The sequence below is a fragment of the Sceloporus occidentalis genome, unplaced genomic scaffold (genome assembly GCF_023333645.1).
Source record: "Sceloporus occidentalis isolate IW3139 unplaced genomic scaffold, rSceOcc1.0.p SCAF_1, whole genome shotgun sequence".
In the NCBI taxonomy this organism is placed as follows: Eukaryota; Metazoa; Chordata; class Lepidosauria; order Squamata; family Phrynosomatidae; genus Sceloporus; species Sceloporus occidentalis.
The window spans coordinates 73,483,228-73,500,199 of NW_028316981.1; the positions used below are offsets into that span (position 1 = coordinate 73,483,228).

The 16,972-nt window shown below is 41.6% G+C and overlaps 1 protein-coding gene across 3 annotated transcripts in view; it reads right to left on the reverse strand.

Moving 5' to 3' along the window:
• The window catches only part of MAPKAPK3 (MAPK activated protein kinase 3), a 109,800-nt gene extending 95,043 nt beyond the window's left edge, over positions 1-14,757 (reverse strand). For 2 of the 3 annotated variants that reach the window (XM_089525223.1, XM_089525204.1), the window contains exons 1-2: positions 14,698-14,757; positions 10,596-10,979 (exon numbers count right to left, since the gene is read on the reverse strand). In XM_089525223.1, the coding sequence (XP_089381349.1) occupies positions 10,596-10,820 (225 nt within the window). In that variant the 5' untranslated portion in view covers positions 10,821-10,979; positions 14,698-14,757. The remainder of the gene's footprint in view (positions 1-10,595; positions 10,980-14,697) is intronic. The other variant, XM_089525214.1, reaches the window with a different exon arrangement.
• Positions 14,758-16,972: the final 2,215 nt, after the last annotated feature.

Consider the following 16,972-nt stretch of genomic DNA (forward strand, 5'->3'; position numbering starts at 1 on the left):
TATTCCACTTTTTCAGCTGCTTTTTAAATGTCAGTTTCTCTCTCCTCCCTTTTTCTCCCTTTGTCCTCAGCTTACTTCAGTTGTTGCAAACTGAGTTCAAAGTGAAAAAGTCATTTGCACTCAGCTCAGCATGGGAGAGAAGCAAGGAGGGGATGGCATCCTACACTTCCCAGTAGGCTCAGGCAAAAGCAAGCTGCTACAGTTTCTCCTAGCTTGTATGTTCTTCTTTATTAATTACTTCTACCATTTTGACTTTGATGTTGCATGGCCACATATATCTGGTTTTCATCTGTGAAATGTTAAAGGGTATGGTACCTGCATGTGGCCTGAGGATATTAGCAAAGTATAGAACTCCCCTAAAAACCTTTAAAAAGACGAGGATTTACTCTGTTGGAAACTATCACAAAAGACAGAAACATAGAGGAACACTGGTTTTTAAAAGGCAGTTGAAATATTCTGGAGTATTTGACTGCCTTCGCACATTCATTTTCACTATATGAAAATAACCATTTTGTTAGGAGTAGCCTATTTAGCAAAATGTAAGGGTAGCTTTGCACTGTTCCTCTCATACCATTGCAAAATCAAATTTCCTACAAAGATATTGTTTCAATTTAAGAAAATTCTAACATAAAGGGTAGCCTTAAGTAGACTGAAGTCTTTTGTGCCCTGTCCAAGTTTCTAGTCAATCCAGGTTTGTCACACTACATCCCCTTCACTATTTAAATTGGATTGCACTGTGTTCACACCCATACGAAAGCTGTGGGAAGATTAAACTGTTAAGCAACTGACATGCTTCACTCCAGCTTCGGCTGTTATTCATCAGCAGACTAGCCCATGGTAATCAGTGTGAGACCAGCCAAAACAAAATTTCTTGTTTTGCAACAAGTAATTAGCTTGCAGTAAATTATCTTCCTGAAAAGAAAAGAATTTTTTTTGATCACTTGCACTTAGATTTCAGATATTCTGAGAAACTACTGTAATATTAATTAGCAAGGTGATGACTTTACCTATTGGTGCTGAGAAACACATATTTTCAAAGTATTCTTATCCCAAGCATTTTTCTCATATAACCATCAAATATACTGGAAGGAACATGCAGAAAAACAATTTTTCAAAGCATTTCCTCTAATACACACAGCATGGATTTCTGCAAAATGGACGAGTACAGTGGTCCCTTGGTATCCACTGGGATTTGGTTCCAAGACTCCCTGTGGATACCAAAATCCATGGATGCTCAAGTTCCATTAAATATTTTTTAATATTTTTTAAGCCATGGATGGTTGAATCTGTGGGTATGGAATCCGTGGATATGGAGGGTTGACTGTAACGATAAAGTACAGCCAAATTTGCATATTAAACTAAGTCAAGGTTTGTGTTAATCATGCCTTAATTCACAAAATGTCTGACAGATGACCAAATAAACCACAATTTCGTTCCTCTGTTTTAGATATGTTTCTGTTTTGCCTATCCTATTTTAGGATGAACAGCTGGAGAAAAAAGCCAGGGAAAAACCACAGTTTCAGATATTCAATAAGCCATGGATTAAACAAGCCAAATTTCAGAAACTAAAACAAACCACAACTTCTAATTGTGGACGCCTGGGGGAAGGGTTCAGATGTAACAGAAAGACAGAGTACTACAGGCTGACTTTCAGTTATGACTGAACGTGGCCCCTTGGTTTCTATATCATTACCTGATTATTATTTTTTAAAACAGGACAGGTGGGGAGAAAATAATCAAAATTTGTCTATCATGCAGATAACCCAATTTCATCATTCTGTTTGCTTTCTGAAGTGCAAATATTTGATGATGATTTGAGGACAATATGAAGGCTAAAGATTCTGCTTCTTAGTCCCAATGGAAAAAGATCTATTGGCCCAATTTAACAATTCTGGTAACCTGTTACAATAAAATGCTTTATTACTCAATAAATGAGGCATCCTGAAATGAAAAACATCTCACTTTAATGGACCTCTCACTTTGATGTATCTTTCCCTCAATCATTAAAGATCAAAAGTTAAATTTTAGATCATTCAAGGTATCATATACAGTCTATAAAACAGATCCATATTTTATTCCCCAAGCAAGAAAGAAATCAAGAAATCAGGAAGACTGGAAATTTCTGTGTACTGTACATGAAAGTACTACTATCATGAAAGCAACCTCCTCTAATCATATCCTCAAAGGCAAGTGAACTACAGTATATTACAAAGAGAGCATGGATTTGAGGATATCTTCTTGCTTTGGACACTAACAGGTTTCCTCCTCTGTCCTTTTAAATCCACGCATTCCTTCCACTGGGAGTACTGCCACTCAAATAATTTGGCATATATGCCAGTAACCAGTTTAGATTTTCTAAAGGAAACAGTCTGTGTGGCTTTTCAATCAAATGGAAACAAAGTTGATGGAGCTTGTAAGAAGTGCATAGATAATTGCTAAGCCAAGCCGAGAAAATCTAACTAATTAACACTTCAGGAAACTAACCAAAGCCACTATTAAAGCTCCCACAGTGTCTTTGAGAAGGATTAGAATTTATATTCCAAGACAAAAATTATCAGTGAAAACTTTTAGTAGTTCCATTTATACAGGAAACCTCCCAAACTCAGCTCAGCAGTGATTGAATGACATAAGGCTCTGTGGATGCCTTTCAGTCCATTGAAGCCCCTTTGCATCAAAGTAATTCAGTAAAAATTCTTTCCATTGAATAATCTGTCCAGATCCAGACTGTTTCAGTTTTGTTCCCACACTAAAAGAAAGCTTGTTGGCAAAAAGAAGCCATCTACTAAGTTCCAGAAAAGTTTTGGTGGGGAGAGTTGTGATGCTGGATGCCTGTTAAAAATCAGCATTCTCAACAAGAAACCTCCAGTGGTAACCGCAACTCATAAAAGAACATGAGTGGAGAATATCCTGTTTTGTGTATACTCATATACCCTTAGGAATAATCGGATCCTTTCCATCCCTATTTTATGAATGTAAAAGTAATAGATCTGCAGTTTGATGTGTGTTTTTAAAAATTCCTTCCTCATTTGCCTTCATTGCTAGCTTATGTTCACTTTTTAAATGTATTTTTTAAAAAGTAATGGATGGATGTTCAACTTTAAAACAAACAAACTAAAACCAATCCCACAAATATTAAAAGGTAAACTGATGATGGAGAAGTTGTTAAGTACCAGGGTTAACTACTTTAGGATCAGGCAGCTGAAGCTTTTGGTCATAACAAAAGAGTGACAAATCCTTATGTTCTTTTATTTGTCAGTTCTTCTTTCCCCAGTAGTGATGAAAAGATGTGTTACTCTGTCCCCAGTGCCCAAATAATTTGGCTGGACTTTGAGTAATATATGGATGTCAGCCTGAGTAATATATGCATGACAACTTAGCTGACTGTACAGTGGTGCCACTAGTCCATCCACCACAAGTACCAACATGTTTGAATTGGCACTACTGCACACTGAGGCCAATCCTGTCATGGGTCAGAGTGAAATAGCTTCCTTAGGTGACATGTCATAAAAGCAAAGCAAATTATTAGTAACCTATTTTATTGTTTTATTTAATTAAATTTAATTGATTTTTATGCCCAAGAAGGAAGAAGAGGCGCTTGAAGATTTTTCCTTTTGTGTGATAAGGGTGAGCAAAGTCATAGGCAGCATATTCCCTGGTAAGGAATGCTGAGAACTGCAATCCAACAACATCTGAGCACACTTTCCCCTCACTCTGCTGTACCCAGTTATATGGCACTAAACTTCACTGAACTCAATGAGAGTTATTTCTGAGTAGGTCTAAGTTGTAAATTCTCTAATTTTGTTGTTGTTCTGTGTCTTCAAGTTGTTTCTCACTTGTGATAACCCTAAGGTGAAACTATCATGGGTTTTCTTGACAAAATTTGTTCAGAGTGCCCTTGTCCCTCTGTGGCTGAGAGTGTGTGACTTTGCCCATCGTCAGCCAGCAGGATTCCATGGACAAGCCCTGGTCTCCAGAGCCATTTCATTACACCACGCTGGCTCTCAAATCCCCTAATTAAAAATGCATAAATATATGTAACCAGGGAAAATTGGCAACTATTTTTTCCTGCAAGGTAACCAGCTCAGCTGCAACAAATTTTAGTGCAACTAAATATTTTTAAAAACAAAAGACAAAAGAAAAGGAAAAAAACAACAACACCTGTCTGTATAACTGCATAGGTGGTGTTTTCAAGAGAGTCTAAGTCAGAGGTGGGGAAACATTTGAACCTACAGGTACTTTGGCCTACAGCACCCAAAATCTCTTATCATTGGTTATGGCTAGCGTAGCCTACTGATAGTTAACTCAAAAGAGGATGGGAAAAAGTTCCCTTCTTGTGTGTCTTCAAGTCATTATGGTGACTCTAAGGTGAACCTAATATGGGGTTTTCTTGGCAAGATTTGTTCTGAAGAGGTTTGCCAGTGCTTTCTCCTGAGGCTGAGAACGCTATTTGCCCAAGATCACCCAAATGTTTCCATGTCCAAACAAGGGTTCAAACCCTGGTCTCGACAGTCATAGTCTAACCATCAAACCATATACCATGCTGGCTGTAAATGATCACTACCCTCATATAAAGAAAATATGAACAAAGACTACCTGCCCTCACAGCAATGCTATGATAATCACAACAATTCTTTCTTGGGTATTCAGCCTCACTTAAAAGTAAGACTTACTAAACCAGAAGCATTTCCTGACCCAAGCCAGTCAATTTCAGTCCTGATTCATACAGATAGAGCACTCTGAACAGGATTTAGTGGGATTTTCATCACCTCTCACTCCACTCCCACTGAGTGGGAATTAGTGCCATCAGAGTAGCACATTTCTTCTCTGACAGTGTCAGTAGAATGGCAATATGTTTAATGGATCAGCAATACAATAGCCTTGCTATGACAAGGCAGGTTTAATAGATCATGTGCCTGTTTGGATTTGTGCACAAATAAAATGAAAATGTGAGCACTGAGTAGAATATATGTTTTGAAATTATTCTACTTTTTGCTTTGCATAAACAATACCAACAAGTTTCATGCTAAGCCAAAATTCTAGTTGGCTTATTAGAATATGTTATCTGTAAGAATTAGTTAGGAAAGCAAATGAATGAATGTGCAAGCAATTATGCTGGATAGCAAAAAACAAACCAACATAAAAATGAAGACCAGAAACCTTGGGCCAAATAAATGTGTGCGCAATCAGGCCAAGCAATAAGCTTAGAAGAAACTTAATGATCAACATGGTTCTGCTTATCTGAATTTTAGTAGGACAAAGAATAAAGAGAATATCAACGAGATATAAATATTCACAACAATTAAACAAATGAGAAAATATCCTAAGCATTCATTTTAAGTTCATTACAAATGCATATATCTGTGTCATTCTAATACTATACAACTCTCTTACATGAGCTCTAAATAAAGTTGATAACTTCAGCAGCTCAGATTAATTTGATGAACTCTCCTTTACTCAGACAAATTGGTATTTACCCAGACAAGGAGTTGGGTTGCATGCTGGCTTAGAACCCAGAACCCATCTTCCTGATAAACCAGCATTCAAGAAGCATTTGTTTCATACGGAAGAGTGGCTCATTGTGTAAGCTCCCAACTTTAGTCTGAAATGAAATAGTCCATATTTACTTCTTCTCTTCTTGTACTATTTGTAAGAACCTGGCTTCAGCCTCTCTGTAGAGATGCCACCAGTTAGTCTCTTAACTGCACAGTCCTACATACATCTATTCAGAGGTATGTCACACTGAATTCATTGGGACTTAATCCTTCATAAATGTACACTGCTTGCCAATGGCCCTGCTGCGCTTGTAGTCCAAGACATCTGGAGAGTACCCGGTTGAAGATGGTTACTAGGTAGGACTGCAGCCAAAATGTTAAAACTACCCAATTTTGCAAATGTAATGTCACTTCTAATTATAAAGTTATGTCTGACAGGAATTGCAAAGAACCCAAAAATAAATCTAAATATTCCTTCAAATGTAAATGATATGCTGAACTATCACTCGTGCGGTGGAAACTAATGCATGTTTACTCAGATGTAAGCCCCACTGGTTTTACTGCCTTTTTGCCTCAGAACTCTGGTATTAAGATTGGGGCAGGCAGCAAGAGAATAGGACTTCAGCACCTTTGAAAGCTGAGGAAAAGATATTTCAGCAGATGTAGTTTGCATGATGAATTACACCAGCTGAAATTCTGTTTCTCGTGCAACTATTGTAGTCACAGGAGACCAGTACTCTTTTGCACCTGGTCAACCTACTATAGAGCCTAATCCAGATATAGGAACTGTGCAGACTGCAGGCCATGTGCAGCTCACCAAAGCCATCCCTGTAGCCCTCAAAGAATTCCCATCTAGAGTTCCTTGGGTGCTCACCACTGCCATTTTCTTTTTGAAAAACAAAAAATTGTGCAGGGTCCAATTCATGACTAAAACAACCCCTTCATAAATTGTTTTATCCTGCAAACTTTTTTAAAAACAGAGAGTGACTTTTTGGTCACTTCCAGTTTCATCAGAAGCGCTTGAAGCAGCTTGCAACAGTCCAAGAGGGGATGAGAAATGATCCCCAATCCCTCTATGACTGCCTGCCCTTGGACTAATCACACACATATTGTTTGATTTGAAGTAAACCCCATTCAACAAGGCTTACTGCCAAGAAAATTTCAATAAGATAGCAGCCCTAAATTTGGTTTTGATAAGGAAAAGAGCAAAGCAAACAGTATCAGACCACAAATGTCTAGACTACCAATTTACCACAGTATCTGAACAATGAGAAGTCAGTTAAGAATAAATATAAGGATAATATTTAAGGAAAGTAGCTTTCTAGACTTAGACCTCTTGCAGTGAATTCAGCTGACACTATAATGAGAAAGTAGGAGGAAGAGATCTCAGAAAAGCCATCTTGGATATGGTTGTTATGGGACTATGCTACATTAAATGGGTATAATCCACGGTCTGGATTTGTGGATGTTTTCCATGCTTACCTGCCATGGCCCTGCAGAAGGAAATATGTGAAATGGTTCTGAAATACCCAGGGGTAGCTGTCCTGGTTAGCATTCAAGTATTTTGTTGTTTTCATTCACTATATAAATATAATAACATAGCAAAATGGTGTCCTTTATAAAAAATGGAAAATCAAGGTTTGATATTTGAAATTTATACTTTTTTTAACATTTTCAAACTGAATGCTTGAATCCGTGTATAAAAAATCTGTGTATAAGATGGGCTGACTGTACACTAATTAAGAATTTATTTAGGGGCTGATTTTTTTGGCCTTTGTTTTTATAGCACACACCAGAACCAGATTACACAACCTGTAGCATAACCAGATAATACAATTACTCAGAAGTAGGCCTTATTTTCAGTGCAACTTATTCACAGGAAACTGTATACAGAATTGCAGCCTTAAACAAATTCATTAAATTCCCCTGAACTCTGCAGGGACATACTTCTAAGTAATTAATATATTTGTAATGTGAATACATGAACTATCTATCTATTTGTGCGATCAAAAATGCATGCTATATAATTGAGCAAGGATATTTCCAGAATCCATAGAGAAGACCTTTAGTATGAAAGAATATTTACTCAAGTCCCTTCATCCAGTTTTAAACTGGTTTCAAACAACTATCCTATGAAATTGAGCATGTTTTGTTAATTTCGTTTGAGAAAACAAATCTGTATCCAAAATAAGTACAATCAACCTTTGAAAGTCACAGGGGCTAGGGTCACAAGACCACCATTAAAGTCAAAATTTGTGAATAAAGTGGGGGGGGGCAAGATGCATGCCCCCATCTCCCTTCTGAAGCCTCAAACAGCTCTAGCAAGCTCTCTGAGGCACTGGAAGGGCAGAGAGGCACGCACTTGTGGTTCCCTCCTTTCCCTTCCAAGGCTTCAGGAAGCTCCATGAAGCTCTCTGAAGCTTTGGAATGGCAGGAAGGAGGGCTCATTGGCTTTCCTCAAACACTTTCCCAAAGCAAGAGAGCTGTCTTTCCCCTTTCCTGGAAAAGGGTGGGGGATTATTTTCCCAAAACCCCTTCCCAAGGTAGAAAGCTGCTTGGGGAAAGAGGCAGCTTTCCATTCTGGAATGGGGTGGGATTGGCACATGCACCCTTCCCAGCTTCTCCCTCCTGGGCTTTTTCCCTCCCCAGGGGAAAAGCCCAGGACAGATGATGAGGAGGAGTGTGTGCACAGTAGTCTTGACCTCGTAAATAATCGAAATCGCGAGTGTCAAAGCTGCAAATGTCAAGGGACAACTGTACTAAACATATCATAACTGCTCAAAATGATATCTGAAATTAAAAAAAGCACCATTCAATGATTAGTATGAAACTGGTGTAAAAATTTACACACATGCAGCCTCCCTAGATGACATTTCAGATATCATGCCAGATTATGCTTTGATTCTATAACAACAAAGTAGTCTCAAATTCACTTGCTCCCTCCTGCATCTATAAATCCTAGCAAACTATTGTTTGCCACATTCTGACACAACAACAAACTATGGTTTGCCACAAATTAGGCATTTCTGCTAGAGGAGAATGCACTTGCTCTCTTGGTGACAAATATTGTTTTCATGTTATGGTTGAATGCCACCAGCATTTTAGAGCACAATCTAAACTCACTAAAATGGCTGAGGATAACCCTTTAAGGCTGCTGGAAATTACTTCCACCTGGCCTAACTTTATGTTGGCATTGTGGCTATGTTCCTGGGCTGAAGGAAGTTTGAATCTGGCATAACTAGGCTCCTCTTTTGCTCTGCCCTTTCTCCACATGTTTTCTGTCTCTTCTGACAGATGACCTCAGCCAGGAGAGTGGTCTACCAGCAGCTCTCTGAGAGCAGACAACAGAAGGGGATTATGTTGGCATAAAGCCAGTTCAGACAGCAGAGGGCTAGTTCAGCTAACACAAAAGGCTTCTGCATTTTCTTAACTCATGACAGCCTGCACAATTGTGTAAATTCGGAATGCACTGTTAACTTCTAAAGATTTTGCTTTCTCTCCCTTCCCTTCCAGCCAATACAACAATTCCTGTTGGATTGAAGCAAGGGCAAAAAGTTGCTTCCTTTTATGATCCAACTATTCTACTTTTCCAAAATTTAGTTCATGGGACTAAGGGTTTTGTTTTGGGTTTTTTTGCTGGGGGTTATACAATTCTGTGATATTTCTCCTCACCTTTTTGTGCTGATACAGTGCGCCTGAGCCATAGGCGGCTTTCATCGTAATGTGACAAAGAGTTAATGGCACGCACGCTCATGGTGTGTGTGCTGTGCCACGTGCGTGAGCCCCATTAGTTTCAATGGAGCTCAAGCACATGTAGAACTTGCCTTACGCATCGGGATCCTGAAGGCAAGGGCGCACTGTATAAGGAAATCAGTACATTCCACTATTATTATAGCTCTTGCTCATTTTCATATGGTAACTGGGCCACATGTTTTATTCAAAATTAAGCTGGACAAGAATGCAGAATATGCCATCCTCTCTCTGATTTTCTTCTCTCCATCTTTAGAAGCTACCTGGAAGGATCTGGCCTAGCCTGTTGGTCATGTCCCTGTTCTGTCATGTCTGCACACAGTAGTAGTATACCTTTTGACAAGATGTTTACTCTCTCAATAATTAATGCAAACTTAATTATTCTGATCATTATGCACTGAAAAAAACTTTTTTAGAAGTGAGGGAAGAGGTGGAATCCTTAACTAAACTTTCTGACTGCAAAGTGTTTTAAAGGACACAAATGGGCTACTAATCACATGAATCTATAATGTCATACATTCATCCCTCCAGGGGAAATATCCACATATCAAGAACCACTCTTTTGACTATTTTGTGTATGCAGTGAGGCAGAATTTGTTAAACTGTGCCAACAATTTTTTGAGTGTTAATAAAACAAAATAAACAATGCTATTCAACAGAAAAGGATAATTACAGGCAGCAGTCTTTGGGCCTGAACAATTGAGGACTCACGCAAAGCTGTCAATTCCTTCTATAGAAATTTTGGAAATGCAGTTTGTGAGTTACCAGCTCAAACCTGCTGCATCTCAGGCAATGTTTTCCTGGTTCACTAGCGCATCAGTATTCAAACCACTACCTGACTCACTTGTGGGGTGGAGGAGGAGAGGGAGGCATTCTTTAACCCACGCCAAGAAGCATAACAATTTTACAATTAGTAATTTAAAACAGGAATTCAGGGACTTGCTTAAAGAAGCCTTGGAAGTCTGGAACAAGTAGGGCTCCTAACATCATAAGGCTGCCCTCAATGGGCTTTATAATTTTTAATATTGGGCCCAGACAGGCCAAAATAAAGCTGCTTCAGGTCACTTTGGAGGTATGTTGTTTAAATGACACAGGCATCTTAAGAGGCCAGAAGCTGTGTCAAAGCTACACTACAGTCCTTAGGACTAGAGCATGGCTTTGGCATGGTTTCTGACCTCTTAGGACACACGCATCATTTAAACAGCATATGCCAAAGTGACCCAAAGCAGTTTTATTTTGGCCTATCTGTTCGGGTCCATTAACTCTTCCTTAAGATGTAGGCCTCAGTAGGGAAGACAACAGGTGACTTTAGCTTTAAAAAAATCAAAGAGGGCCAAAGCCCCATGTACATACCTTTAAAGCACACTTCCTCCCTGTCACCTTATGGAAACACTCCAGTACTTTGCCATTAATGCCAAGACCAAGGACCTGCTTGGAGATTTTGTAGTCATCTGTAACTGCATGTTTCTTTATCTCCCCCTTGACAGTCACGGATCCACCAGGCAAAGGTCTCGTGCTGCTGGTGCTGTCTTCCTGAGTCTCTGGTGGAACCCCCTGCTGTTTCTCCCTGTCTTCCATAGCAGGCAGAACTTCCAAGTTTTACAAACAGCAAGTTGCCAGTCTTTGTCCCTGCCCACTCCAGTGTACAGTCTTCAGTAAAGTAACCACATGAAGTAGTTCAAAGCAAAGATTTCAAGCAGAATGGATCCATTTCCTAGGATTTCACCAAAGGACTGCCTTTAAAACAAGTTAACGGAAATTCTCATTACTATATACACATAGTCTGATGGGCTATTCCCCCTGCCTCCCTCAGTTCTCTACAATTAGTCAAGTGGTTTACATAATGCTAAGAAACAGAGAGCCAGTGTGGTGTAATGGTTTAAGCATTGGACAATGACTCTGGAGATCAGGGTTCAATTCCCTACTTGACCATGGAAACTCACAGAGTGAACTTGGGCAAGTCACACAGGCCCAGCCCCTCCCCCCAATAGGTTCACTTTAGAGTTGCCATAAGTCAAAAACGACTTGAAGGCACACAGCAACAACAAGAAGAAAGTGGATAACAAAACAGTGTCATAGGAATGCCATGTGTAGCAGTCAGGTTGACCCAGGATTGTTAGATTTCCATCACCACCACCACATCTGAGATGGCATCTGTCTCTTTAAGAGTCAGGGAGTCAACAGGTGAAGTATCACCTATCACTGTAGTGTATACAAGAAATATTATAACTGCAAAATCTTTGGGTTGTTTGTGCTTGTTGAACATATAAACAATAAAAGAAGTGCCAACCCTAGGTTAGCATGAACCAGCCTCCCTCAATATGATGCTCTCCACGTATTTTGGGCTGCAACATGTATCAGCCCCATGTAGCATGCCTTTCCAACAGGGTGGCCCTTCAATTATTTTCAGCCACTCCAGCCATCAGTCAGGTATGATAAACATTGTAATGGGGGAAGGGTGTTGACAGAGGCAAACCAAAACAGCTAGCACTGATTTAAAAAGAGAGCTAGTATTCAAAACAAAAAAGCATTAGCTCTACAGTATTTTCAAATTTGCACGAAGACCCATTTCAGCAAAATTCAGCCACTTGATTAGGACACTTGAGTGGGCCTGCACTGAGGAATGGTGAATCATCTCCATAAGGATCAGAAACAAGCAAAAACCCACACCAAACTGCTTCCAAACAGCAAGCCCTGTTTATGAGAATTGAATGAGCTGAATCAATAACTGTGTCTGGCATCTTGTTATATTGTTCTGATACGTTACCACTGATAGGGGCCTTGAGTGGCAAGTATTGAAAGGTGAGCTGTATATATTACTGCCATTACTTATTTATTATATGCAACAATGCAGGGACCACTTCAGTACCTTTACTGATAATTCTTGATCCAATAAAGATAAGGAGTGATCACCATGAACAGCTGAATAGCAGCATCACTTCAAAACTGGTAGAATCAATTTAAGATGCCAGGCCTAAATCCATTTACAATCCCAACTGGCACAGACCAACTAATGCAATGAGAACTTGCTAAATCAAGATTTAAACAAATCCCATTGATTCAATGGATTTACTCTGTTTGGGACTAGCAATTGCATTTAATCCCCATGAAACACATTTTCTTGGAAGGGTTTCACGTTTACAGTGATGCTACAAGAACTGTGGCAGTGATGCCGCTTCAGAGCACTCAAAGATCCCAGCAGGCACTGAAAAACTGGGCAGAGGGAGGCAAGAGAAGATCTGCTTACAGTGAGTGTAATGAAAACATTCCCATAGTACTAGTTTGATCCCCATCTTCTATTTTAATGTAGCTACAGGTGGTTCTTTGTAAAAGATATTGCAAGGCCTGTACATTTCAGAGATACAGGAGGTGGGTTTTGTAAACACGTGCACAGATTTTTCTCTCCTCCAACATTTCCATCTGCCAGGTAGTGGCAGGGCTCTGAAGTTGGAGGAGATGTGATTTCATGACCAGAATGCCTCTCTTGGAGGAGATGAGCTACTACCGACATACTGGAATATTCTTCAAGGAAATTTAGAAATATAATAGCAAGAACAACAAGTTAATTATCTAGGCAGGTTGAACAAGTGTCTTAACTTGTTTGGTAAATTGCTTACTTCCTCTACAATGTACAGGATTAAAAATAAAACCCTTTGTCTTTAATTATACCTGCCCTACCTGTGTCACTTTTGTTTGGGGATGGGGTTAAGGCCTCCATTTTGGGAGAATGGGGATGGGGAGTGCATGGTACAACCCCCCCCCCAAAAAAAACTAACAAATCAGACTTCTAAGACTATCCTCCTGCTCCGAGGAGGAGACCTCTCCCAAGCCTAATTACTATTGCTTAGTTTAGAGGATTGTGGGGGCCCTTAATCCCTTTGGTCTGCAAGTGTGGTGTAGTGGTTTGAGCACTGGACTATGATTCTGGAGACCAGGGTTGAAACTGTTGCTTGGGTGTGAAAACCACCAGCGGACTTTGTCCGAGTCACAGTCTCTCTGCCTCAGAGGATGGCAACGGCATCCCCCCCCCACCCGAAGAAACTTGCCAAGAAAACCCTATGATAGGGCTGCTGTAGAGTCACCATAAGCTGGAAGTGACTTGTTGAAGGCAAACACCACCACCACCACCAATCTCTTTGGAGAAATCTGTAGAAGGAAGGAGTTACTCCCGGTCCTGGTTTGCCTCTGTCTCAGGTGAACAAAGCTTCCCCTGGCAGAACTTCTGTAGTGCCAGGAGCTCCCTCAGGAGTCTCCACTTGGCAGCACTCTGCAGGAGCCAAACCAAGCGAGGTGATCAGATGTCCCCTTTTTCCAGGACATGTCCTCCATCTCAACCTCCTGTCCAGGAGGGATTCCAAAATGTCCTCCCTTCTGAGCATGGCTAAGAAGCAAGGATTTATATTTTGAGTGTTTGAACTTTTCTTTGACCATGCCCTCCCTTTTTCTTGTAAGTCTTCCATTGTTCGGTGCCTTGTCCTCCTTTGTAGTGAGGACATCTGGTTATCCTGAGCAGAGGAAGCACTACAGCAAAGCAAAGAAGCATCTCCTCTGGTTCTCCACCTCTCTGTACCAAGAGCCCCCTGGTTGCGCTCTGTGGCCCATGGCTGTGGGTTTGCGTGTGGCGTGGCAGCAGGACGACCTGGTGCCCTAACCACGAGGGAGGGCAAGGCACCACAAAATGGAGGACCTACAAGAAAAATAGAGAACACAACCAAATAGAAACTCAAAACACTTCTAGAGATATAAATCCATGTTTCTTAGTCATGTTCCGAATGGAGGACATTGTGGAACCCCTCCTGGACAGAATGTAGGACACGTCCTGGAAAAGCCAAACGTAGGAAATGACCAAAATAAAAGTTAAAAACCCAATTTATCTAAGTATAAATTACTGCTTCTGGGTCCTGCTCAGAATGGAGGACGTTGTGCAATTCTTCCTGGGAAAGAAGGCAGAAATGGAGGACGTGTCCTGGAAAAGAGAAATGCAGGACATGACCAAAATAAAAGCTTTAAAAAAACACTGATATAAATAGAATTGAAAAGTATAGCCGTGTTAGTCTGCAGAATCAGCATGTAGACTGGATCATACGGATTTGTACAAAATCCAGATGCATCTGAGGAAGTAGACTGGAATCTAGGAAAGCTCCTGCTGCCAATGCCTTTCTTTCAGTGAGTCTCAAAGGTGCTACAAGAGGCACTCATCATATATCTATGTATCTGTGTGTGTGCGTTATTTATGTCTTTCTTTCCAGGATTTCTATCTGCCAGAGTGAGCTTCAAGGGGGTGCTTCTGAGTCCTGCTCCAAATGGAGGGCACTTTGGGATTCCTCCCGGGCAGGGGGTGGAAATGGAGGACGTGTCCTGGTCCCCCTGAGCGGGAGGGGGAGAGGGGAGGGAGGGGGGCTGGAGCTCCTTCCTTGCTCTCTCGCTCTCTGGCTCCAGGGGTGGCTGCTGTTACCTGCCTTGGGCGCATCTTCCCTGCTGCAGCTGCTGCTGAGTCCTGGCAGGTGGTCCCTGGGTTCCCGCTGCCGCTGCTGCTGCTGCCTGGGCTGAGGCGGCTGCTTCCCTCCCTCCCTGCTCAGGGCCGCCGCCTCCCCCCTCCACCTCCGCCACGCAGGGCAGGGCAGGGCAGCAGCAGCAGCAGCAGGCGGCTCAAGCGCATGTGACTCCCCCGCCCCGGCTGCCCTGCCCAGCCCAGGCCCAGAAGCAAGCAAGCCCTGGCCTCCAACTGGGAAGAGAGGGAGGAAGAGGGGCTCCCTTTCGGCCTCCTCTCCAGGCCTCCATGGGGAGCAGGACTAAGGAGCATGGGATTCTAGTCCTATTCAGCGTCTCCAGGGCTCCAGTCAAATGAAAGGCTCCTTGCAGCCAGCAAGGGGACTTCCCTGCAAAGGAGGACAAGGCGCCACAAAATGGAGGAGGAGGAGGGCCTTCTTCCAGAAGAGAAGAGGGCCTCACTAAATAAAAGCTCCAAACTCTCACAGAAATGTCAACTGACGCTTCTTTAGCCATTCCCCAAAGGGAGGACACTCTGGGATTCCTCCTGGACAGAAAATAGGGTGGAGGACATGTCCAGGGAAAAGGAGGACCTGTGGCCACCCTGGTCATACTCCAAATGGAGGATATTTGGGAACAACTCCTGGACAGAAGGCGAGAATGGAGGGCACGACGTGGAAAAGGAGGACCTCTGGTCACCATGGTCCTGCTCCAAATGGAGGATATGTGGGAACAACTGGACAGAGGGTGGGAATGGAGGACACGTCCTGGGAAAGGAGGACCTCTGGTCACTCTGATCATGCTCCAAATGGAGGACATTTTGGAACAACTCCTGGACAGAAGGCTGAAATGAAGGACATGTCCGGGAAAGGGAGGACCTCTGGTCACTCTGATCATGCTCTACCTCTTTCTTTCTTTCTTTCTTTCTTTCTTTCTTTCTTTCTCTTTCTTTCCACAGAGGTGCATTTCGACACATCCTCCATTTCCACCTTCTGCCCAGGAGCATGGATTTACACTTTTGTTTGGTAATGTGCCTTTTCCAGCACATGTCCTCCATTTCAACCCCCCTGTCCAGGAGGATTTCCATCACATCCTCCATTTTGAGCTGACTTAAGCACCATTCATGGATACTTCAATGAGGGTTTTGAGCTGCTTCTTTTGTTTATCTACTTTTCTGTGTTTTTAATTGTACTGTTTTTAATCTTGTAAACTGCTCTGAGTTCCAGTTTTGGGGGAAAGGTGGGAAATAATAATAATAATAATAATAATAATAATAATATATTTGTAGATACATTTAGTCTGTGCATATAATCTTGTAATTTAAAGGTATCATTTTAGTTGTTTCTGACACAACTGTTGCCATCACATTCAATGACAGACAGGAACTACATTTTATGAGTAACATCAGCACAAAAACCAAGGACAAATGGGGGACATGACCTAATAATAATAATAGTAATAGTAATACACTCCTGCCTCCACATTTGCAGCTTTGACTTTTGCAGCTTTGATTATTCACAGATTTTATAACTGTGTTCTCTCTAGACATATCTAGGTCCTCCAGTGAAACTCTATGGTCAACTTTAACCAAAACCCACACTAAAGGACCTGAAGGCCCCATACAGACAGGCCAAAATAAAGCTGCTTCGGGTGACTTTGGAGGTATGCTGTTTAAATGATGCATGTGTACTAAGAGTCCAGAAGTCGCACCAAAGCCACAATCCAGTTTTAAGGACTGGAGTGCAGCTTTGGCACAGCTTCCAGACTCTTAGTACACATGTATCATTTAAACAGCATACCTCCAAGTGACCTGAAGCAGCTTTATTTTGGCCTGTCTGTATGGAGACATACTAGGCATTTGTAGCTCCTCCAGCGCAATGTCTGGCAGATGTTGGTCACAGAGTTGCACTGCAGGACCTGGAGATTCCTATAGAGGTGTTCTCTCAGGTAAAAACACAGTGTTTTTGTTATTTGTGGTTTTTGCACATTCACGGGGATCCTGTGACCCTAACCCCAGTGAATGTGGAGGGATAGGTGTATTATTAGGTTATGTCCCCCATTTGTCTTGCATGGTCTCAGGTCCCCTGAAGGTAACCCATTCTTCTTCTTGTTGCAACTGTTCACACTTGTCTGTGGGGTGCCCTTGTGAGATGGTGTCAGGGCAGCACCTACTGGTGGGAAAGAGGCCCAGGCCAAGAAGAAGCAAAGTCTAAGGGGTGAGAGCAAAATGGTGACACACT